The sequence below is a fragment of the Gorilla gorilla genome, chromosome 6 (genome assembly GCF_029281585.2).
Source record: "Gorilla gorilla gorilla isolate KB3781 chromosome 6, NHGRI_mGorGor1-v2.1_pri, whole genome shotgun sequence".
Taxonomy (NCBI): Eukaryota; Metazoa; Chordata; class Mammalia; order Primates; family Hominidae; genus Gorilla; species Gorilla gorilla.
Genome location: NC_073230.2, coordinates 144,734,956 through 144,759,708, shown reverse-complemented (window position 1 = coordinate 144,759,708; position 24,753 = coordinate 144,734,956). Strand labels below are relative to the sequence as shown.

The 24,753-nt window shown below is 40.4% G+C and overlaps 1 protein-coding gene and 1 pseudogene across 2 annotated transcripts in view; both read right to left on the bottom strand.

Annotated features, from left to right (window-relative positions):
• Positions 1-4,107: 4,107 nt before the first annotated feature.
• LOC101152539 (protein max-like) lies at positions 4,108-5,374 on the bottom strand (annotated as a pseudogene).
• A 1,409-nt stretch (positions 5,375-6,783) lies between these two features.
• The window catches only part of NUP205 (nucleoporin 205), a 91,767-nt gene continuing 73,797 nt past the window's right edge, over positions 6,784-24,753 (bottom strand). For both annotated transcript variants that reach the window (XM_004046274.3, XM_055347188.1), the window contains exons 36-43: positions 19,895-19,971; positions 17,480-17,608; positions 16,845-16,971; positions 12,178-12,344; positions 10,509-10,632; positions 9,931-10,059; positions 9,298-9,371; positions 6,784-7,134 (exon numbers count right to left, since the gene is read on the bottom strand). In XM_004046274.3, coding sequence (XP_004046322.1) covers positions 6,982-7,134; positions 9,298-9,371; positions 9,931-10,059; positions 10,509-10,632; positions 12,178-12,344; positions 16,845-16,971; positions 17,480-17,608; positions 19,895-19,971 — 980 coding nt within the window. In that variant the 3' untranslated portion in view covers positions 6,784-6,981. The remainder of the gene's footprint in view (positions 7,135-9,297; positions 9,372-9,930; positions 10,060-10,508; positions 10,633-12,177; positions 12,345-16,844; positions 16,972-17,479; positions 17,609-19,894; positions 19,972-24,753) is intronic.

Below are 24,753 nucleotides of genomic sequence, written 5' to 3'. Positions count from 1 at the left end.
TTTTAAGAACAAGATATTTGAAGTATCCCTCCATGGATCACTTGTTATAATGGGAAACACATATTTTACAACAAAGATGTATGTCAAATACCACCTTAACCAAGTGGTCAAGCTTAATATAATTGGACACACTGATATGCACCTCCTCCTGATGTGATACACTGAAGGCACATATCAACTGCACAAGTGTGGTATTCTGGCCACAACTGTTTAACCCGTTTGAAAGAAAACGAATTGTAGGACCTTTTCCAAAACAGCTAAAAAATGTCAGTTATAAAAGCCTCCCATCCTCTGAAAAGCCAGGGAACTGTTTTAGAATAAAAATTGACTAAAGAGATAACTAAATATCTCATTATTTAGTGGGCCAGGTGTGGTGGCTCACACCTGTAATCCTAGCACTTTGGGAAGCCGAGGTGGGCAGATCACTTGAGGCCAGGGGTTCGAGAGCAGACTGGCCAACACAGTGAAACCCTGTCTCTACAAAAAAAAAATACAAAAATAGGCCGGGCATGGTGGTGCACGCCTGTAATCCCAGCTACTCAGGAGGCTGAGGCACGAGAATCACTTGAACATGGAAAGCAAAGGTGGCAGTGAGCCAAGATCGAGCCACTGTACTCCAGCCTGGGCAACAGAGCGAGACTCTGTCTCAAAAAATAAAAAAAAAAGAGATAACTAAATATAATGTGTGTGTTTTTTTTTTTTTTTTTTTTGAGATGGAGTCTTGCTCTGTCGCCCAGGCTGGAGTGCAGTGGCGCGATCTCGGCTCACTGCAAGCTCCGCCTCCCGGGTTCACGCCATTCTCCTGCCTCAGCCTCCCGAGTAGCTGGGACCACAGGCCCCTGCCACCACGCCAGGCTAATTTTTTGTATTTTTAGTAGAGACGGGGTTATCACCGCGTTAGCCAGGATGGTTTCGATCTCGTGAACCGCCCGCCTCGGCCTCCCAAAGTGCTGGGATTACAGGCGTGAACCACCGCGCCCAGCCAATGTGTGATTTTTAATTGGATCCCCGGTTAAAAAAAAAAAAAAGTTATAAAGTGCATTTTTGGGACAATTGAGGAAATTTTAATGGACAGATTAGATATTTTTATTGTATTTTATTGTCAAATTTCTTGGATATGATAATGGTGTTGTGGTTAGGAAGGAAAACATCCTTGTTCTTACTCGCTAAAATATTTAGCAAGTAAGTGTCATAATATTTAGCAAGTGTCATAATGTCTACAATTTAGGGAAGAAAACTAGCATATATATTTATACACACACAAAAAACAAAGCAAATGTGCAAACTGTTGACAACTGGTGAATCTAGGTGAAAACTGTATGGGTTCATGGTACCTTTCTTCCAACTCTTTTGAAGATTTAAAATTGTTCAAAATAATTGGGAAGGCCGGGTGCTGTGATCCCAGCAGTTTAGGAGGTGGAGGCAGGCAGATCACCTGAGGTCAAGGAGTTGGAGAACAGCCTGGCAAAGAAGGTGAAACCCCATCTCTACTAAAAATACAAAAACTAGCCAGTCATAGTGGCGGGCACCTGTAATCTCTACTACTTGGAAGGCTGAGGTAGGAGAATCACTTGAACCCGGGAGGCGGAGGTTGTAGTGATCTCAGATTGTGCCACTGCGCTCTAGCCTGGGCAACAGAGCAAGACTTAGTCTCAATAAATAAATAAATAAATAAATAAGTTGAGAAAACACTAGACAAATATTTAGAAAAGATTATGTTGTATATTAACAGCTGTTACAGCCCAGATTAAGTTCAGACATAATTTCTATATTACTAACTGACCAAAACTACAGTAGTAATGACTAGGAAGAGAGTATGTACCTCTTTTTGATTTTCTAACCCACCAAACTGATTCACTCAGTAAAAATGTCATATTTAAATCCTACATTTATTTAAAATTTAAATGTAGCTTTTCAAAACAAACTATCCAACACTGGTTTTATCCTCTCTGCTTGCTTCGGTGAAGAGTGCGTGCTGCACCTGGCACCCTCTCTCCATGCCCCAGGTAACAGAATGCAGAGGTCAGGCTGAATGTCAGCCTCTCCCCGCTGTGTCACACAAACATTTCTGGTCAGCAGTATGATGCAGCTGCAGGCCTGCCCGCCACTCCCTCCCACACACTTCTCCACTGCCCCCGATTCTGATCCACAGTCAGTGGTAATTTGGGACAAAATGATATGAAAACAATATGAAACACAGTAAATCCAAAATCTTTATTTTTTTAAGACTATAGTCTTGTAGTCTGATAGTAAAGGGAGGAAGCCTTAACTTGCAAGACAATTCTTGCAAGGATATGTACAACATACTTTTTATTTCTATGGAATGGAATCAAACCCAGACAGAGACTACAGAATATATACTAGAAATTAGCAAATGCCAGGAATGGAGCAGGAAAAAGACAAATGAGGCCTAAACACACAAAACCCTTCACTGGGATCTGTTGACTGCAACCAGAACCAGGGCTGGATCACACAATGGAGGCAGGTACCAGGGCCGCAGGAAGGGAAGTAGCTGGGGCAGGGAAAGGCCCACACTGGGATACCGGTTTAGCACCAGGTAAATCACTCTTGGTATTTATATACAAAATCAGTTGGCTCTATTTCTTAGACATACACACAGAAAGCAAGATTTGATCATTACTTTATGAATCTGTCACTTTGCAATACCGGTATTATCAAGAAATAGGGACAACTCACTCAGATTCAAATTTCAGTAGCAGGAAATAAATATCGAAACACCATCATTGGCCCTCAATACAAAACCTCTACACCACCCAATATTGCCCTCCCTGCCCAACCCCAAAGGACCACTCCCTGGTGGCTGCGACTTCACTGCTGCCATCTCCAATACATACCACAGGTGTCATGCAGCCCTCCTTAAGGCTGGCACCGTAGGCTTAAACAATTGGCTGAGAAGCAGGAGAGAAACACGCCAAAGGTTCTGTGCTGCAAACACGACCCCTCTTTTTTTTACACCACAAACTTCTTTAAGGATCTGGTCACTCAATTGGAGGGATAAATAGCTTTTTAGAAAAAGAGAAAAAAGTCTTTAAAAAGGAGAAAGTGTAAATCTGATTACTCCAAACCAGTCATCTTTTTTTTTTTTTTTGATATAGAGTCTCGCTCTGTCACCCAGGCTGGAGTGCAGTGGCACAATCTCAACTCACTGCAACCTCTGCCTCAGCCTCCTGAGTAGTTGGGACTACAGGCGCGTACCACCACGCCTGGGTAACTTTTGCATTTTTCAGTAGAGACAGGGTTTTGCCATGTTGGCCAGGCTGGTTTTGAACTCCTGACCTCAGGTGATCCGCCCGACTCTGCCTCCCAAAGTGCTGGGATTACAGGTGTGAGCCACCATGCCCGGCCCAGTCATCTTAAGAGCAGTTCACAGATTCTCAAAGTCTGTTAATCAGAGGTGAGCATGGACCTGGAGGCAGCCTGGGTGGGGCAGGTGTCCTCCAGGCATGTGCCTGGGCAGGGCTGCAGGAGCTGGTGGAGTGGGCAGGATACTGTGCTCAGAGGTCAGGCTGGCCATCTGTCCTCCATAGAAAAAGCTGCCAAGCTAGGGTGTTTTGGTCTAAAAATTCTTGGTGGAGACAGGGAATCCCTGAAGGAAACACTTTTTTTTTTTTTTTTAAACAGTTATAGTAGAAATGGGGAAGGAGGACAAGAGCTTTTTTGGGAGGGTGGGGTAGGGAGGGGGACAGACTCTTGCTCTGTTGCCCAGGCTGGAGTGCAGTGGTGCCATCTAGGCTCACCACAACCTCCATATCCTGGGCTCAAGCAATTATCCTGCCTCAGCCTCCCGAGTAGCCAGGATTACAGGCGTGCACCACCACGCCAGGCTAATTTTTGTAATTTTAGTAGAGACAGGGTTTCACCATGTTGGCCAGGCTGGTCTCGAACTCCTGACTTCAACTATCTGCCCGCCTCAGCCTCCCAAAGTGCTGGGATTACAGGCGTGAGCCACTGTGCCAGGCCCCAAGAGCTTTTACATAAAAATTTAAAAAGCAATTTTTAAGGGAGAAAGAGTCTCTCAAATGGTTCTGAGGAAACGGAAAGGAGGATGATGGAGACAGTGTTTATTGCTGGCCTGCCCTGAGTAACTCAGCTGGCCTCCATCTGGAGTTTCTTCCTACTTCAGGCCTCTTCAGGCTCCAACTCTGAGCTGCAGTCGGAGCCCCCATCAAAGGCAGAGGTGGTGCTGCCCTTGGCATTGGTGTAGAGGATGCTGTCTGAGGAGGGATAGTTGGCCTGTGGCTGGGCACTTGACCTCCCCTTCGGTGCACGGACTTCCTGCTTCAGAAGAGCATTCTGCCGCTGAGGTCATCAATATCTCACTGGCGTGTGGTTTTTCCCTTTGCATATGCTGGATATACTCTATGGCCTTCTCTCCTTGGAGTGTTGGGACTGCGTCCCACAAACTGGAGGCTGCCTTTGATGTGGTCCCTACGATTTCATTCCAGTGCATTATGATGGGCCCATTTGTCAGCCGCAGATTGAAATCTCTGTTGTTGCTTGTCACTCTCCACCCCGACGTCATCATTATCACTCATTTCCTACAACCCAGGGAGCAGCCACTGCAGCAGCAGTAGTCAGGGAGGCGGAGGGATAGAGGAATCTGAGGAAGTCACTGACAAGAAGCAGAGTTCCCCTGCCTACACACACACACACACTTGCTCTCACTCACATAAAACACAGGCAAGAACCACCTCCTCACTCCTAAAATCCCAGTTCGAAATTTAGCTATATGTCTTGTCTGTTAAGAAGGCTTCATACTTCAGAAGTTTATAAAATGCTTTGATTTCACGCCTAGGCTCTTTGCTAATCACTTCTAGGTTCATGCCTGTGCTCCAGATGACAGAGATAACCATATACCTGACCAGTGGAGCACTATGCACTATAACTACATTTTGGATCCATTTATTTATTCTTTCACATCCAGGACTTTTATTTATTAACAGAATGTTTTCCAGCTAATGTTTATATCTGGTTGGTGGTAAATTAATTACAAAATATAACACTGACGAAGCCTTTATATTTTTCTTTTTTTAAACCTGACAGCATAACTTCCTCTAAGATAAAGCTGTTTTAAAGATGCTTAAAGGCCAGGTGCAGTGGCTCATGCCTGTAATCCCATCACTTTGGGAGGCTGAGGCAGGCAGATCCCTTGAGGCCAGGAGTTCAAGACCAGCCTGGCCAACATGGTGAAACCCCGTCTCTACTAAAAATACATAAGCTGGGCATGGTAGCACACACCTGTAATCCAGCTACTCGGGAGGCGGAGGCAGGAAAGTCACTTGAGTCCGGGAGGTGGAGGTTGCAGTGAGCCACGATCATGCCACTGCACTCCAGCCTGGGTGACAGAGTAAGACCCTATCACCAAAAAAAAAAAAAAAAAAAAAAAAAAAAACCCACAAAACCCAAAAACCAACGCTTGGAAGCCACAGAAGTTTTATTGTAAGCATTTAAAAACAACAACAACAACACTAGGCTGGGCGCGGAGACTCACGCCTGTAATCCCAGCACTTTGGGAGGCCGAGGTGAGCGAATCACAAGGTCAGGAGATTGAGACCATCCTGGCCAACATGGTGAAACCCCGTCTCTACTAAAAATACAAAAATTAGCTGGGTGTGGTGGCGCACACCTGGAGTCCCAGCTACTCGGGAGGCTGAGGCAGAAGAATCGCTTGAACCTGGAAGGCAGAGGTTGCACTGAATCGAGATCATGCCACTGTACTCCAGCCTGGCGACAGAGCAAGACTCTTTCTCAAAAAACAAAACAAAAAAAACAAAACAAAACAAAAAAACACTATGACACTATAGAATAATTATCAATTTTATTCTATAGTGTTATAGCGTTTATTCTGTTACTACATGAAAGTAAAGACTTTCTCCTCTCAGCAGTCTCTCCTATGTATTAGGCTGAAGTAATTGCTGTCTGGAAAAGGAAATTTGCAGTTTCGGATGATGTAGTTACTTGAACATGAAAACAACTGGGTAAGAAATAGAGTGGTGATCATGTAAATGTTTTGTCCTAGTGATAGCCACCATATTAATTATATGAGAAATATTGGCAGATGATTAATTTGAGAAATTTCACAATCATTTCTAAGGAACAAACACAAATTACTGTAGAGTCAGCTCTCCATATCCCCACGTTCAACATCTGCAGATTCAACCAACCACAGATCACAAATATTTGGGGGGAAAAAACCAGTGTAACAGTAAAAAATAATACAAATTTAAAAACATAGTATTAACCACTATTTATATAGAATTCATATTACATTAGGTATTGTAAGTAATCTAGAAATGATTTAAAGTATACAAGAAGATGTATCTATATTATATGCAACACAATGCCATTTTATATAAGGAACATGCATGCCAAAACTTAGGTTTTGGTATCCGTGGGAGCCCTAGAACCAGTACTCACCAGATACCAAGGGACAATTGTATTGTCAACTTACGTGCAGAAAAGAAAAAAACTAAAAAAAAGGAAAACCTAAATAATTTTAGGAAAAAGCTTGACTTTTTCAGACATTTTCACAGTATTGAGTACACTATTCTATAAGAGCATGGCTATAGTTTAGTAACCCTGAATATTGTTAATAGTGTAATGTAGCTACAAAGGGTGAAAAAATTAGAATTTTCAGACTATGCCTTTAATCTGGCATTCAGAATAATATCTCTATGGGAAAATCACCACTGTTGAAGGTTTATTTGTTAGATTCCTGATAATGCTGATCAAAAGATAAAAGATCAAAAGATTAACCATACATTTGTTTTGTTTTTTTAAAAAGTATTTATTTTTTACTAGTGAGGATGGAACTAGGGGAAGTTTACAGAAAAGATGTCCATATACAAAGAAAGAAATAGCAAAATATTTTTGGTCATAATTTAGAAAGAAACTAATCTATAAAATGGAGACAGTTCTCCCCAATTCATCTCTCTCATAGAAGAGCATAAGCACGGGCTCTCAGTTCCTTGATATCCTCAAGAGGCCACGGATACGTCTGACAAGAGCCTGTATGAAACTATATCGAGATCGAACTTTTGAATATAATCCTTCAATGTCCAGAAGTTTCTTTTGTAGTGATTCTCCAAAAGCGTTGATTGCATCAGCCTGAAGCTAGCGGTGACACAAAAGACATTTTGTTAAAATTGTTGTCTCAAATATTTCTTTTATTCTAAGTCTTCCAATTTAAAACACTTTAGAATTTTTGTAATGTGGTTCTTTCAATGTAAACACTTTTGAATTTTTGTAATGTGTTACTAAATTAACTAAACATTCACATTTTCTACCTTAGAATTTTTTGGTTTAATTCTCATGTTTTTCCTGCTTTCTTTTCTTGTATAAATTTAAAAACCTGCTTTAAATAGCAATGAATGTTGATGCTGATGCTGATATACTAACATACACACAAAAACATTTCCTGAAGGGCCATACAAGAAGTCAGTAAGACTGGGGGGGAAGGGAGGGAAGGAGAATGCAGGGAAGGAAGGGAGGGAGGGAGGACAGGAGGGTAGGTGGGAAAGAAGCTTTTACTTTTTACTTCATTTTGCAATTTTTAAAAACCCACTTGCATGCTTTTGTTTTCAAAAAATATTAATGCGGGGATACACCTGTTATATGCTTTAGAATTCATATATATTCTAGAATGCATATGTAGTTTCAGATGGATCTTTTTGATGTTATACTAAAAGACTAAAATTAAGTACAATATTAGATCAATCTACCTGTTTTCAGTTTTGCATTAAAATCACAACACAGAGTGTGAGATTATTTATTAATCCTGCATTTTTTTCTAGCTTTTTCACAAAGCAGTCTAAATAAAATAGTAACAGTTATTACTTCAAAATATATTTATTTTTGTTGTCCTAGCTACTCAGGATGCTGAGGCGGGAGAATCACTTGAGCCCAGGGGGTTGAGGCTGCAGTGAACTGTGGTCACACCACTGCACGCCAGCCTGGGTAATGGAGTGAGACCTTGTCTCTCAGACAAAACAAACAAACAAACTTCTGAATAATCTTCTTCGGCTAATTTTGCACATGGCCTCAATTAACACTAGTTCTCCTAAACAAGCCTAGCCACAAAACGAATTCCTTTTATAAAGTCACTAAGGGGCGAATGTAGTCTGGATTGGGATGGGAGCGTGGTATCCATGATATCCAGCAAGCTGTGCTTTGGAGGCTGCTGTAACTGCACCTTTCATTCACAACCTTGTTTTAAGAAAAATAGCAAAAAGAGGGATTTGGGAGGAGCAGAGGCTTTATCAAATCATGGCTAAGGACATTCAGATGGCTAGTAGAGGATCTAGCTGTAATTCATTTTCCCTAACATCACACACCCTGATACCTGCTTTGTTAGAAACATAACTTTGCTATTAGTTTAATATGAGGTTTTCATTGTAATTGTTTTTGGCATACTCTTCATTCATTCTAACACTACTGATCAACAGGTTAGTAAGAGCACAGTGTTGTGTACTATGGTCTACGACGGTGGGATTTGTTTTGGCTGCTCTCAATCTCACCATTAAATTATTTCCTGAAAAATAAGTGCTGAGTGATACTTTGTACCTAAAAAGTTCTACAAAGCTAATCAAAAGACATCAGGAGTTTCCAGATCATAATGCCTACCAATCACGGAATGCTTACCATGTTCTAGGTACAACACTAGCAGCCTCACATACATGAAACCTCACTTAATTCTGACAAAACCCTCTAAGGTTGAATCCTCCTATTTCTTAGATGAAGCAATCGAGGCTCAGAAGTTAAGTAAGTTGTTCAAAGTCATATAGCTGTTAAAATGGTCAAGCTAGAGTTCAAACCAGGTGTCTGTAAGCAACCCTGAAAATCATAATCTTATTAACATACCAGGCTTTCCTTTTTACTTACTTACATTTATTTATTTATTTATTTATTTATTTGAGACAAGGTCTTGCTTCACTCTTTCATTCATTTATTGGAGACAAGGTCTTGCTTTGTTGCCCAGGCTGGAGTGCAGTGGTGCAATCACAGCTCACTGCAGCCTCAGTCTCCCAGGCTCAGGTGATTCTCCCACCTCAGCCTCCCAGGTAGCTGTGACTACAGGTGCATGCCACCACAGTATGCCAGTTTTTTTTTTAAGAGACGGGGTCTCACTATGTTGCCCAGGCTGCTCTCAAACTCCTGGGCTCAAGCAATCCTCCCGTCTCGGCCTCCCAAAATGCTGGGATTACAGATGTGTACCATCACACCCAGCCCTTTTACTTTAATAAAGAAAAATAAAAGAATATGAGAATAGAACCTTACCTGGTCTAAATCATGTTGGCTCACTATAGCCAGCCCACTTCTAAAATCTAGATTGGTTTCTGAGGCGAAGGAATCTAGAGATAAAAAAACAGAGTCATACCGGCTGTGCAAGTACCTATCTACCACACAGTGGAGGAACCTGATGACAATGAACAATAACAATAGCACCATGAAAAACACGGCTCAAGATTGGGAACTCAATTTTCAACTTTTAGCAAATGGAAGCCCCTAGAAAGCATTTCACTGGTCCAGACCAGGGTTCTCAGCTTTTCTCTATTTCTTTCCACCTAAGGGATCCAATATATGGCCATCAGTCACAGAGGCCCACTCCAGCAATAAGAATCAGCATATTAGCAGACCTACTCCATTCTTCTAGAGCTGGATCGGCCCCTAACTGCAGCAAGAGGCTAAGGAACAGCTGATGAGCAGGCTCTAGAATATTCTTATGCTCAGCACAGTGTCCCGTGAACAGAAAGTAAAATGCAAGAAATAGCTACGTCTAGTGACTAAGCAGCTCTTGATTCACCCAATTCACTCTAAGTAATCTGGAAACAAAAATAAAAAAAACTGGTACTAGCTTTTCAAGGCACAAATAGGTATTTATGGTTCATTAATTTTTAGCAGAAAATTTACCTTGCAGTCTTCTGCTTTTAAACAAGGTTCTCGAGGCAAATAAGGAATCTTGAGAATCCGTGGGCATGCAATGTAACAAGTAGTACTCCAGATGGCGCCAAAGAATAAATAGGCAGGTCTCTATGATAACTATACCAGAGCTCAGATTAAAGGAACATAATCTCATCAAATATTTTTTACACATCAGTTTCGGAGGAGAAGAAAAAAGGACAGACTGCACTCACTTAATGAGGTACCCACAGCCTCAGTCTAACAGACAGGGTCTCACTGAAGGCTCCTCAAGAGGAAGCAGCAAGGTGTGCTGAGGAAAGAGGTGGGGACCTTGAGGTCCTGTGCCAGCAGTCTCACGTCCCTACCTTCTTCCCTGACAGAAAGTGCCCATGTATTTTATCAGTATTACCAGCTACTCTAAAAGATAAGAACAAAAACTATGATTTGGAAATACATTAGGCATTTACTGGGAAAAAATTAAGTTTATCTCCTTCCACCTGGTTTTGATGCCCAAATAATATGAGAATAAGTGAACAGTTCCTATATTTCAAGGTCATCATTCAAGTGCATGATTTCATAAAGGATACAAGAACAAAGGGAAAGCAGTTTAGCTCGATTGTTGATCACCTTCACCAAGCGCCGTCTTGCTAGAACATATTTCTGGGCAGTGGAGATTTTATCAACACCAGCAGGCATCACAGACTGACATAACTAGAAGAAACAAATGTGGTATTAGAATGACATCAACTGGAATGAAATTTTTAATGAAAAACTACTATCAGCAGGTCACCATGATAAATGCTATGAAAAACACTCAAATTTAAACATCCTTGCAGATAAGAGTTTTTATCTAAGAAGCTAGCAATTTTTAAAAATTACAGCCAAAGAAGCAAATTCACAAATGAACACTTATCTGCTGTCTTTTGAAAAAGTCTGTCCCTGAAACACAGTCAGGGTTGCTGATGAAACCCTGAATTTCCTGTCACATTAAAACAAACCAAGACAAAATGATAGGTTTTTCAAACAGTAGCTATAACAATCCCATGGAGAATTTCTAACAGTTGTCAGGTATCTTCTGCAAAAAATACAAGGTAGACACCTAGAGCATAACTAAAATATCATCATCAACCAAAGCTCCCATGACCACTTCTCAATGTGGCACACACACAAGCACAGTTGTTCCAGCTAATGTTCTGATGCTGGGTTCCACAGAAGGCATACTGAAGTGAGGCTGATGGTAGGCCACACGCTTCATGATGATGATGCAATTCCTCTTGCAAGTACAAACATCACTGATTAGCTACACATTAGAGGAAGGACTGCCAGGCATGAACCCAAAATTTCAGGGGTTACCTAAACCCAGTCATTGACTCCTGCCTCAACCTGTTCCTGCCAGCTACATGCCTTTGGGTAAGTTATGCAAGTCTTCTGTGCCTCAGTTTCCTCACATGAGAAATGAGAATAGAAACAATATCTGCCCAGGTGTTAGGTAGAACATGTAGTTCAGGGCCTGGCATGTTGTAGACACTCAATAAATGTCCCCTGAGGTTACCAGAAAAGTGGCAAGAGGGAGTAGGCATGGACTACTCCTAAGAGTAACATGGAAGTTTTTAGAAAACTTGGTGCAAACCAGGAATGACAAAGTGGCTCAACATTCAGGCTGCCACAGGACACCAGGAAGCTTCAGCACTGCCTTAAGAACTGGCCAAGAGATGCCTTACATTCAGCTGTGCCAAATGGAAAAGGCAGCAAGCTACTTAGTAGCAATCCTGGTAATGCAGCATCTTTAGTTATTAATACAGTAAGTAGACGGAATGCTTCTGGGTCACTGAGGGAAGGCAGTCAAGTCTCATATGCTATCCCATTTGTTTGAAAGATTTGCTAAACAGATATTGAAGATGCTGAAGGCACAGAGACATTTACCCAAGTTCTATTAAAAAAAAAAAAAACCTGCAACAGAAGCCTTTCTCAGCACAGATTTTAGAGTATAAATGACCCAAAACTCTTCATTCAAAGGCCAGCTGCCTTTCTATTTTCTTGAACAGGTGCTACACTTCACTGTTTTTCAGTCAAGAGTTTCTATGCTTATAAGGCTGGTGCTACGGCGAAGGAGTCTTCTTCAAATCACACAGAAGAATCATTCCAATTCCTTCAGTCATACTGTATACGTTGTCTTTACTCAGTCTGAGACCAGTACCCTGGCCTAGTAACAGCAATGATTTCTCAAGTCCCCCCAGCTCATTATAAGATTCGTACCTCTTTTATCTCATCTGGGGGAAGCTGCTCTACATTTTGTAGCTTGCTGACGCTCTGTCGATGACTGTCATAATAGCTGAAGAAATCATTAGCACTCTGTTTCAGCAGGTAGATGATAATGCCTAAACCAGGCAGGCGCCAGTATGGAACCACTGGAGCTTGGGTATCTAATAGAGGTGATGACATAAAACAATGTTCCACTTATAAGCATTTCATATGAATTTCAAATGACCTGTTTTAAAACAAGGGATGCCCCAGAATTTAAGGACATGTAACCTGTCCTTAAAACCAACCCAAGATTACTTTTAAATGCCATTTATAATTTAAAGAACAAATGGTTAGGAGCCACTGTAATCAGGTACATACATAAGGCTGGAAATCCTGCGAGAATAAAGAAATCTGACTGATGCACATTGGCAGAGCCTACCCTTTATTAGGCAAAGAGTTCTTTGAGAACTCTATCAAAGTATAAACCTTAGACACACACACACACACACACACCCCTCCACATCAAAAACAATATACAATATACACAATTGTGGGGTTTCTTAACACCAAGTGACTAATTCCTGCTTTGCCTGATGGCTCTAGTTGTATGGATTCATTTCTGGTCTGCATCTTTCTGGTTACTAAATTGCCAGCTCAAAGTCATTCTTTCAAAGAGACAAGAATAGTAACTGAAATATTCAAAAAATATAAACGGATTTAAACTTTAAAAAATATTTTGCCACAACAGCTACATTACGGTAGTAAAACAAAATGATCTGCCTTTTACCTGGCTACTGGCTAATGAAGATGCAAAGGAACAGTGGGATGTCATAAAAGTTGTTTGCAGAGGGAAAACTAGAAAGCAATAACAATATTATCCTAGGACAGGCACGGTGGCTCACACCTGTCAACAATTCGGAAGGCTGAGGAGAGAGAATGGCTTGAGGCCAGGAGTTCAAGACCAGCCTGGGCAACAGAGACCCCGTCCCTACAGAAAAGAAAAAAAAAATCATCCTAGAGATAGTCTGTGTAGTGCAATTAGAGCAATCTCCTCTAGTGACTAAGGGATTTCATGGAAACATTGTGGCAATTTCTTTTTTTTTTTTTTTTTTTTTTGAGATGGAGTCTTACTCTGTCATCCAGCCTGGAGTACAGTGGTTTGATCTCGGCTCACTGCAACCGCCACCTCCTGGTTTCAAGCGATTCTCCTGCCTCAGCCTCCCAAGTAGCTGGGATTACAGGCGCATGCCACCACACCCAGTTATTTTTTGTATTTTTAGTAGAGATGGGGTTTCACCATGATGGCCAGGCTGGTCTCAAACTCCTGACCTCAGGTGATCCACCCGCCTCGGCCTCCCAAAGTGCTGGGATTACACGCATGAGCCACCATGCCTGGCCCAACACTGTGACAATTTCGAGTTCAATTTGGAGATAATCTTTGTTTAATGACCCAAACTGCCATGAATACTGAAGGAGAGATCTACATTTGCTTTTTCTTCACTATCAACTCCCTTAACTTTGCTCTAAAGTCTGACTCATAGATCTTTTTCTTTCTTTCTTGTTTTTTTTTGGAGACAGGTTTCTTACTTTGTCACCCACGCTGGAGTGCAGTGGCACAAACAGGGATCACTGCAACCTCAACCTCCTGGGCTCAGGTGATCCACCTCAACCTCCTGGGCTCAGGTGATCCTCCCACCTCAGCCTCCCAAGTAGCTAGGATTACAGGTGCATGCCACCACACCCAGCTAATTTTTTTGTATTTTTTGGTAGAGATGAGGTTTTGCCATATTGCCCAGGCTGGTCTCTACCTTCTGGGCTCAAGCAATGCACTGCCTTGGCCTCCCAAAGTGCTGGGATTACAGGCGTGAGCCACCACACCTGGCCAATCCCATAGATCTTTATACAGAGGGGAAGAGACAGAAGAGTCCTTTGTCTGTGGATGCTGCCACCAACTAAGACATCCTAGACAAATTAAGTTTGCCAGGAATCCTCTTCTAGTCTACAGCAAGATGTGACAGTTTTCACAATACATTGTTATAGAGAGCCTTCTCCTAGTGAAATTAGGTATCCTGGTCCCCAGATAACATTTGTATAATCTCTACCCTGGTAGGAAGATACCCACAAAGAGGATGATTGAATGCTTGGAGGACTCCAAAGCATTTCAGGAATTCTCACCATACTAACTTGCCCAAGTCTAGAAAATATTTGCGCATTCAGAGGCTATCAGGTTTGTATAAACCTTTCCCCTCATGCCTTGGCCTGATTCCAACATGCAGATATTGGAATCCCCCCATGGTGGCCCCTTTTTATCCTATCTTCCTGGCAGCAAACTTTTTTTTTTGTTAGAGGCATGATCTTGGCTCACTGCAGCCTTGAACTTCTGGGCTCATGTGATCCCCCTGCCATAGTCTCCTGAGTAACTGGGATTACGGGCTTAGCCATCATGCCCGGCTCCAAATTTCTGAATACAGGAGAAAACAAGAACTATATAGAATTAACTTGTTTAAGCCAAAGGAACTATTTTATATGTCCAGTCTAATTTAACTATTTTACTCTATAAAATAGAACTACAAATCTTTGTAGCTACTTCCCCAGTTTCTTTAAGACATCCTGTCACCTAAGACTACTCCCTTTCAATCACTGAAAGATACCTTTAAATAAAGGTTATTTTATTAGCTATTAAGGACTTAGTTTGTCTTAATATGACAAACTAAGATTCTACCAGTCAGTACTCTTCTCCCCCATCCATGGCATAAAACGAAAAAGCCTAGACATAATACAAACAGAAGCAGACACTGGTAGGAGAAGGCAGAGATTTTGTGACAAAACTCAGAATAGTAAATGCCTGGGCCGGAGTGGAAGGAAACAATCAAATGCAATCAAAGGCAGGAAGAAATCTTTAAGGAACAGGGAATTGTTCTGTATTTTGGTTGTGGTGATGGTTACCCAACTTTATATAATTACCAAAAAGCATTCAAACTGTATACCTAAAATGGGTGAATTTTGTTGTACACAAATTACAACAACAACAAATTTAATACTACTAGCTAGGACCTTTTATAATAGAATTTATCTAACAAAGTTCTTAGCATAATTTATATAGGATAAGGTTGAATGTTGCTAAACTAATATATTTTTCTTTTTTTCGTTAACTTGAAGTTCTGGGATACATGTACAGAATGTGTACGTTTGTTACATAGGTATACATGTGCCATGGTGGTTTGCTGCACCTATCAACCTGTCATCTAGGTTTTAAGCCAAACATGCATTAGATATTTGTCCTAATGCTATCCCTCCCCTTGCCCCCTATCCCCTGACAGGCACTGGTGTGTGATGTTCCCCTCCATGTGTTCTCATTGTTCAACTTCCACTTATGAGTGAGAACATGTGGTGTTTGGTTTTCTGTTCCTGTGTTAGTTTGCTGAGAATGATGGCTTTCAGCCTCATCCATGTCCCTGCAAAGGACATGAACTCATTCTTGTTTATGGCTGCATAGTATTCCATGGTGTATACGTGCCACAATTTATTTATCCAGTCTATCACTGATGGACATTTGGGTTGGTTCCAAGTCTTTGCTATTGTAAGTAGAGCTGCAATAAATATGTGTGCATGTGTTTTTATAGTAGAATGATTTATAATCCTTTGGGTTAAACTAATTTTTTTTTTTCTTTTTGAGACAAAGTCTCACTCTGTAGCCCAGGCTGTAGTGCAGTGGTGTGATCTCAGCTCACCGCAACCTCTGCCTCCTGGGTTCAAGCAATTCTCCTGCCTCAGCCTCCAGAGTACCTGGGATTACAGGCGTGCACCACTGCACCCGGCTAACTTGTTGTATTTTTAGTAGAGACAGGGTTTCACCATGTTGGCCAGGCTGGTCTTGAACTCCTGCCCTCAGTTAATCTGCCTGCCTTGGCCTCTCAAAGTGCTAGGATTACAGGCGTAAGCAACCACACACCTGGCCACTAATACACTTTTCATAATGTCATTTTATACTATTATTCTACTAAACACATATTTTTTGTGATTAAGTAATTTTCAGGGATAGTAAGATCTTGAAGAAGATGAAAATGTGACAAAATTTTTCTCACAGATCTCAAACAAAGACTTCCTGAAATCACCAACAGTCAATTCCATTATCCCCACCAAGATACTAATGGGCTTTTTCTTCTGAGTGTTCCATAGGATAACAGCTTTACCCATTATCCTGCCCCATATTCAAACATTCCCTACTGAATCATTAAAGAATTACAGGGTAAGTTGGCCTAATTAGTATCTAAATAGTATTTCGTTATGTTATAGAAATTTGGAGCTATAATAAAAAACCCAGTTTAGACACTGAATTCAGCTTAACATGATTTAACATATAAAACTGTCTGTTGTATTTTCATGTTTTCCACCCAGCCACCTGACTCCCCAATTTAGATCCTTTGAGCCCTCAAGTGCTATTCAAAACATGGTTCCTCTAGATTTACTCTCAGTAAATCCTGAATTTCTCTATTCTCTCCAGTCTTGTACATAGGTCTAATAATAATACCTCCCGCTCAACTTTAAAACTTATTTAAAATGTTTCCCATTAATGACACTTAGAGAAAATACTGCATCTTACTGGAGCCAAGCTGGAGAGCTATGTCATAACCACAGCAACTTAGTTCCTTCAATACAGAATGAAAAACTAAGCTCACCTTGCCGCGGTCCATCTCTATTAACTGTTTCTGAAAGGCTAGGAGTGAAGAGACACACAGCATGCTGGAAGGTAGGGGAACTCTGTAACATGAGTGACTGGCAATATTCCATTACATTGGCACAAATCTATAATAAAAAAACAGCAGTAACAAAAATGTTAAGACCCTGAAATGTCTCAATTAGCATGAAAATCGAGATTTGAAGAAGAAAAGGTTATCAATCAATTTGTAAAATGACTCACATCTGTGTATTCTTTTTTTTTTTTTTTTTCGGATGGAGTCTCCCTCTGTTGCCCAGGCTGGAATACAGAGGCGTGATCTTGGCTCACTACAACCTCTGCCTCTTGGGTTCAAGCAATTCTCCTGCCTCAGCCACCCCAAGTAGCTGGGCCCACAGGCACGTGCCACCATGCCCAGCTAAATTTTTTTTGTATTTTTAGTACACACAAGGTTTCACCATGTTGGCTAGGATGGTCTTCAACTCTTGACCTCAGGTGATCCACCCGCCTTGGCCTCCCAAAGTGCTGGGATTATAGGCGTGAGCCACCGCACCAGGTCCATATCTGTTATTTTTATCAACGTTTTCCAAAAACATAAAAACTTTGGAGAAGTCACATGGTTCTTGCCCCTCTTACCTGCTGCATAGCCAGTTCAATCTCATCTTTCTTGCTTACTTTATCTCCCTCCACATTATCGTCTTGAAATTTAAACTGACGCAGTCTGTCAGAGCCACCAAAGCGACTTAGTAGTCCTAAGCACTGGCGCTAACAAAGAAAAAGATATCCTCTTAAATGTATTTAAAATTAGTAACCTCTCTTTCTTGAGGGATAGAAACAAGAAAAACTCAGTGGAGAATGGAATCAGTCCTTAAGGTATCTAATATCTTACTTAAAACTGAGCCAACTAAAAGTAGCATTATTAAAATTCAACTTTTTGCAAAGGTATTTGATTGGTAGCTAACAGATGAAAAGAGTACCCTTTTTTTTTTAAAGCAATAAATCCCAGTATCATCTAAATGTTTGCCAAAGAACTTTCTGCATTATATCAAAGTAGGTATTAATTCTTTGGAAGATATTCATTAAATGAAAAACAAGTTTATAAACAAAAGAGAAGCAAAATGAGAGGGCAGTCACCAGACGGACATGTTTGTGATAATTTTGTCTACCAAGGCACCAATCTAAAAGCTGTTACTCCTGTGGTTGCTCCCGGGGACTTCATAAAGGGGTTACAAACACACAGATCACCTTGGAAGATAAATGCAAATGTCCCCAGTTTCAAATGTTAATACTTCTCACCTGAGAATACAGTATTTCCCATGGTTCTCAAAGAGAAAGGACAAGCTTTTCAACATTGGCAGTATATCTAGAGGTTAGCCAATGGCTTTCAAATTAGAGACATGGGTTCCAATAACAGGTACAACTTTTTGCTCTGTGACCTGGAATAAGTTACTTAATTTCTCACGCCTGTATGTTCACGTTTCTAAAGTGGTAATAACAATTCCTATCTTATAAGATGGCTGTCAGGATTCCCTGAGACATGGTATTATATTTAAAGTGCTTAGCACAATGTTCTGCACATAATAAGTGTATTTTAAATGAAACATGTATTTAAAAATTGGTAATACCATATACAGATTTAGATACATAGGGAGGTATACACATACATAATATACAATGTCTTATTATTTTATTTATTTATTTTTGAGACAGTCTCTCGCTCTGTTGCCCAGGCTGAAGTGCAGTGGTCTGATCTCAGCTCACTGCAACCTCTGCCTCCTAGGTTCAAGCAATTCTTGTGCCTCAGCCCCGCAGGTAGCTGGGACTACAGGCGTGCACCACCACACATGGCTAATTTTTGTATGTTTAATAGAGATGGAGTTTAGCCATGTTCCCCAGTCTGGTCTCAAACTCCTGGCCTCAAGCGATCCACCCACCTCGGCCTCCCAAAATGCTAGGATCACAAGAGCGAGCCATCCCACCCGGCCGCTGTAAGTTTCGATAAGGCAAAACATATTAATGAGACTATAATATAAACTTATTTTGCCAAAATAGTTATGTCTACGTTTAACATTTATAAATGTGTGTTTGCCACTTCTTATAGATAAAATAGATGCATTCAAACATTTCCGAAGCTCACCTTATGAAAGATCCATCAAAAAGGCGTCTTCCTCCATACCAATAAAAAATGACTTAAAAAACCCAAAGTATTTGGGTTTTGTTGGTGAGAGTACAATCTTTTCTGGAATGCTGTTTGACAATTATGATGTCAAAATGATGTACTATGTGTATACCCTCGGTCCCAGTGATACCATGTGTTATTTAATCCAGAGTAAAATATGTACACAAAAATGCTAATAGTAGCATTTTTCTTTTGAAATCTTGAAAAACAGTGCATGAAAAAAGGACTAATTAAGAAAATTGTTGTATCAAAAACAATGGGATATAAACACTAGTACATAAATACAATTATTCTGCAGTCAATACAAAGTAAAGATGCTCAGACCAAACCAGGCCAAGAGGCTCCCAGAAAGACTGATAAAATATCGAATTGACAAACTAATATGTTAGAACGCATTGAGAGGAGATTACAGAGCTTGTAAAGAATCTGGGGATAAATTAGTAATAAGTACATAAAAACCAAGCAAATAAAAAAGAAAACTCTAGGGCAAACAGTCTGCTCGTGGCTTATTCACAAATGACATTTACACAGTCATAATAATGTAACACTAAATATTAATGTAACCAAAACTATGATGTAATTATATTGAGTTTCATGGGGTGTTATGGGAAATGTATACATTGTATGATGGAAGAAAAGGAGTAAAAACATCTAAATTCTCATCTCCTCCCCATCCCCCAACAATGGAAAGTCAACAGATGATTACTAAAATTAGAAAATCAAGAAGCAGCAATATAAGCATATTATTTAGAAAAACCAAAGAACCAAAACAGTTGAAAGGGGTTTCCCAAATCTAGGGGGCACAATGGGGAGGATGGTATATTTTGTAACATGTCTTATAACTGCTATTTAAAGAAATAAGAATCAGTTACCTGGAATCTTCCAATATGTCCCTGTAGCTCCATTAGAGACCCTTCATTTACATCAACGTCAAGTTCACTTAATATCCCTATAAAATGTAGAATGCTTTAAAACATATTATTATAATAAAAACATTAAAAACTAGGAAGAGAGGTTCTAATATTTTATATTCTTTATGTGCATGAACAGATATTCTTGCCATAAAAAAGTTTTGAGAACTATGATTTTACAAAGACTGTAAGCACCTGTTATATATTAATAACAGCACTGGTACATGTGCATTCAAAGCCAATCTAAAATGCAGAGTGAAATGATCTTAAAAGGCATTTTTAGTTTTCAAGAAAAATCTAATTTTTTTATAATGATAAAAGTAATTTTCTAAATTACTTTCTCATAAAGGAGTTTTTAGAATATGAAACAGTAAGAATAAAATGCATTTCTTTTTAACACCTCTAAATATACATAGTTTGCTTTTTCTTTTCCCCTAGGCAAAGTACAATTTACAAAGAAAACAAAAACATTTCCATTCAACTTCTTAGTTTGGACCCGTTACAAAATTCCTAAATCGAAATGACCCACCTCTAATAGTGCCATAGCCTCTCCTGATTTCTAATGAGCCTGCAAGTGACCGTAACATGTCATTCTCCCCATCAGTTTGTTTCCTTGTTCCATCACTAATCATGCTGAGGAATACCCACCTAAACCTATCCTAGCCACTCAAACTTCCTATGTGTTTTCAGATTCCTTTAATTCACTTCGTACTCACTTCCAAGCACAGACTCCATAGCACATAACCAAGAACCTGATCCTTCTCTCCTCATAATGACAAGTCCTCCTCTTTTTAGATTAGCTCAGCCCTCAACACAAACTGACAGAAAATCCTACCATCTGGTACATGTGGGCTCGTTATACCTCCACCTGTGCCTCACCGCTTCCCGAGAGCTTATCCTGTCCCACCTTCAACTCCTCTGAGAGTCTCCTCCCAGAATCGCTTTCTCTTCTAACATACTAAAATCTACCCTGCCACAGAAGAGTTTTCCTATTTGAAAATAGGCTAAAGTCTTTCTTGTACTCCAAAACAAAACCAAGCAAAAACTTGGTTAGTATCAATTTTTGGAAAGTTCTTCAGTTGCTGCTTGTATTCATAATTCTTATGTGCCCTCCTTTCCCATCTGAACTCCTTGAAACCTTGATTTTGCACCTAACACTATCATGAAACTAAGACTTTTTCCTCTTCGTCCTCAAACTTGCTAACTCTGCACCCAGGTATTGCTGTTCCAAAGTTCACTTTCCCCTGCATGTCAACTGCTGCCTCAATTTAAAAGGACTTCCAATTCTCAGGTTCTGTAAGATCTTTCTGCTAAATGCCATCTAACTATTCTATGTATATCAATCACTCTCAACTCCAAAATACTTTTCAGAATATCTGTGAGCCAGCTGGGCATGGTGGCTCACATCTGCATTTTGGGAGGCTGAGGTGGGAGGATTGCTTGAGTCCAGGAGTTTGAAACCAGCATGGACAACATAGTGAGGCCTCATCTTTATTTAAAAAAATAAAATTAAAAAATATATGTATCTGTGAGTCACAGAAACAAAATAATCTGCTGATAAGATTTGTGGAGGTACAACATACACGGTAGTGGGCTAGGCAGCATGGGGGATACAAAGTCACAAACAGAACTGCAATCTAATGGGAGCATTTAAGACAAACGTGCATAAATTATAGCAAATTATAGGATAATACAGGGCTGAACTGTACACAACAGGGTTGATAGGAGTATAACTTGTTTAAAAGTGTTTTCAAAAGTTTGGGAGGATATTTGGTATTATTTTTAACAAAAATGTTAAGCATATATATTTCTGATAAAGTACTGCCAGGAATTTATCAAGTCTTATCAGTTCAAATGGACAAAAATGGGGCCAGATTCATTGGCTCACGCCTGTAATCCCAACACTTTGGAAAGCTGAGGCGGGAGGATTGCTTGAGGCCAGGAGTTCGAGACCAGCCTGGGCAACATAGTGAGACCTTGTCTCAACAACAACAAAAAATTAAAAATTTAAAAAGTAATAAAAACAAATGTACAAAAATGTTTATGAATGCATATGTAAATATATAGCTAGAGATAAATAGATAAGTACACACACATATACACACAAAGTTATTAAATGCCACACTGTTTAAAATTTTAAGAAGCTTGGAAACAGCATGTCATAGAATCTGATTAAAAAACAACGGACTAGCTAGGTGTGGTGGTGTGTGCTGTATTCTCAGCTACTTAGGAGGCTGAGGCAGGAGGATCATTTGAGCTCAGGCGTTCCAGCTATGATCATGCCACTGCACTCCAACCTGGGTGACAGAGTAAGACCCAGTCTCTAAAACAAACAAATAGGTCAGGCGTGGTGGCTCCTGCCTGTAATCCCAGCACTTTGGGAGACTGAGGTGGGAGGAATGCTTGAGGCCAGGAGTTCGAGAATGCCTGGGCAACATAGCAAGACCCTGTCTCTACAAAAACTAAAATATTAGCTTGGTGTGACAGCATGTGCCTGTAGTCCTGCTTACTTGAGAAGCTGAGGTGGGAGGATCACTTGAGCCAGGTAGGTCAAGGCTGCAGTGAGCCACGATTGCAGCTTTGCACTCCAGCCTGGGTGACAAGAGTGAGACCCTGTCCCCCCAAAAATAAAAACAAAAACAAACAAACAAATAAAACAAGGGTCTGGTTAACTATCTCACAACTGGAAAACCAGGCAGTCAATTAAAAAGGATGGGCAGGAGCTGTATGTGCTGATAAGAAAAAATCTCATGGAGACCCTACAATTTACAGAAGTACATTGAGAGTAATTAGTTAAGTCCTGGAAAAAATCAAAGGAAAAACCATTAGGAGTTCCACCCCACAACACTACAGGACCTTAGTAGAGACAAGAAGGGTGGTCTGACTTGGTATCATCTTAGGACACTGGAATGAACTGGTGAACGAAGCACACCACAGGCTGGGTGGAATAGACCCTGGGATCTCCTTGGAAGAAGCACAGGCTCCAAGTAACTCAGCCGGCACTGTACTCAGCCCTGGCCAACTCTCAACTTCTCTCAACCCAGAGGGCTCAGCCACCGAGACAGCCCAGACAAAAAAATTATTGGGGATTATAGGGTGGATTCAGAGGTTGCCTCAGACATCTCCAAAGCAACATAAAAATGGAGGCAGTGTAGCCTCGTAGTTACATATATAGATTCAAAAGACATACTGCCTGGGAAACTCTATACTATGCAGTGTTATCTGTGTGACTTTGGACAAGTTAACCTCCCTGTGCCTCAGCCTCCTCAGCTGTAAAATGTGGATAATGACAGTTCTACCTCATAAGACTGCTGTGTCTTCCAATCAATTAACATGTCAAGTATTTAAAACAGTACCTGGCACATACATGCCTAATAAATGCCAGCTACTATCATTTATATTACATATTCTAAGCAAAAGAAAATCATAATCGGCCATCCTGTCATTAAAGAACAAAGATAACCTTCAGACATTCTTAGAGAATTTCAGGAATATGAGACAGCATGCCTTTTCTTGAGGGAAGGAACCTTAGTACAAATTAAAAATACCAAGAGATAGGCCGGGCGCGGTGGCTCAAGCCTGCAATCCCAGCACTTTGGGAGGCCGAGGCAGGCAGATTACAAGGTCAGGAGATCAAGACCTGGCTAACACGGTGAAACTCCGTCTCTACTAAAAATACAAAAAATTAGCCAGGCGTGGTGGCGGGCGCCTGTAGTCCCAGCTGCTCGGGAGGCTGAGGCAGGAGAATGGCATGAATCGGGGAGGCGGAGCTTGCAGTGAGCCGAGATCACGCCACTGCACTCTAGCCTGGGCGACAGAGCAAGACTCCGTCTCAAAAAAAAAAAAGAAAGAAAGAAAGAAAAAAAAAAATACCAAGAGATAAATCAAAAGAAAGAACTCGTGAATGGTCATGCCATGGTGGGGAACACAACTGTTGTTTTGCAGTGAATCCATGTAAATATACAACTAAAACTAAGTAGCTGAGGATATTATGGTTGCATAACAGATGTAAATGTTACAAAACCTGACAAGGTTAAAATGATATAAGCAAACATCATCTGAGGGTGGAAGAGGAAGTGTAAAAGAAGTCATCATTTCATCTTTCCCATCAGGGAGTTAACTGATTCAAAATTTACATGTAGTAAAGAAATTACAAGGGGGGAAAGTAACCAAAGTATCTTAATAATGTTTCATAATGTTTTTCCTTACTCGCAGTGATCTTTTAAAAGGTGACATACTCTAATAGTAAAGAAACATTTGTCTGGAATTTGGCAATTCCTTTCGTTTCTCTTCAATTAGATTTTTGTCTGTGTTCACGTAAAATTCACATGTATACCTATGTAACAAACCTGAATGTTGTGCACATGTACCCTAGAGCTTAAAGTATAATAAATAAATAAATTCATGTAAAATTAAATATTTGTTTTTTAAAACAGCATGTAAAAGTTTATCCTATTCTCATTAGTTGCCTCTGTATGCCTCTGTTGCTTTCTTTCTCTCTCTCCCCCTCCCTTTCTCATATGTACGTACACATAAAGCAATGTTTGAAAATTTATCAAATGTCAACATTTGGTAATTTCTAGGTGGTGAGATTTTGAGTGTTAGTTATCTCCTTTTGAATATTTTTATAATAAGCCTATATCTTAAAAAAAAAAAAAAAAAACAGAGACGGAGTCTTGCTCTGTTGCCCAGACTGGACTGCAGCGGCATAATCTTGGCTGACTGCAGTCTCAACCTTCCCAACTCAAGTAATCCTCCTACCTCAACCTCCCAAGTAGCCAGGACCACAGGTGAATGCCCCAACACCCAGCTAATTTTTA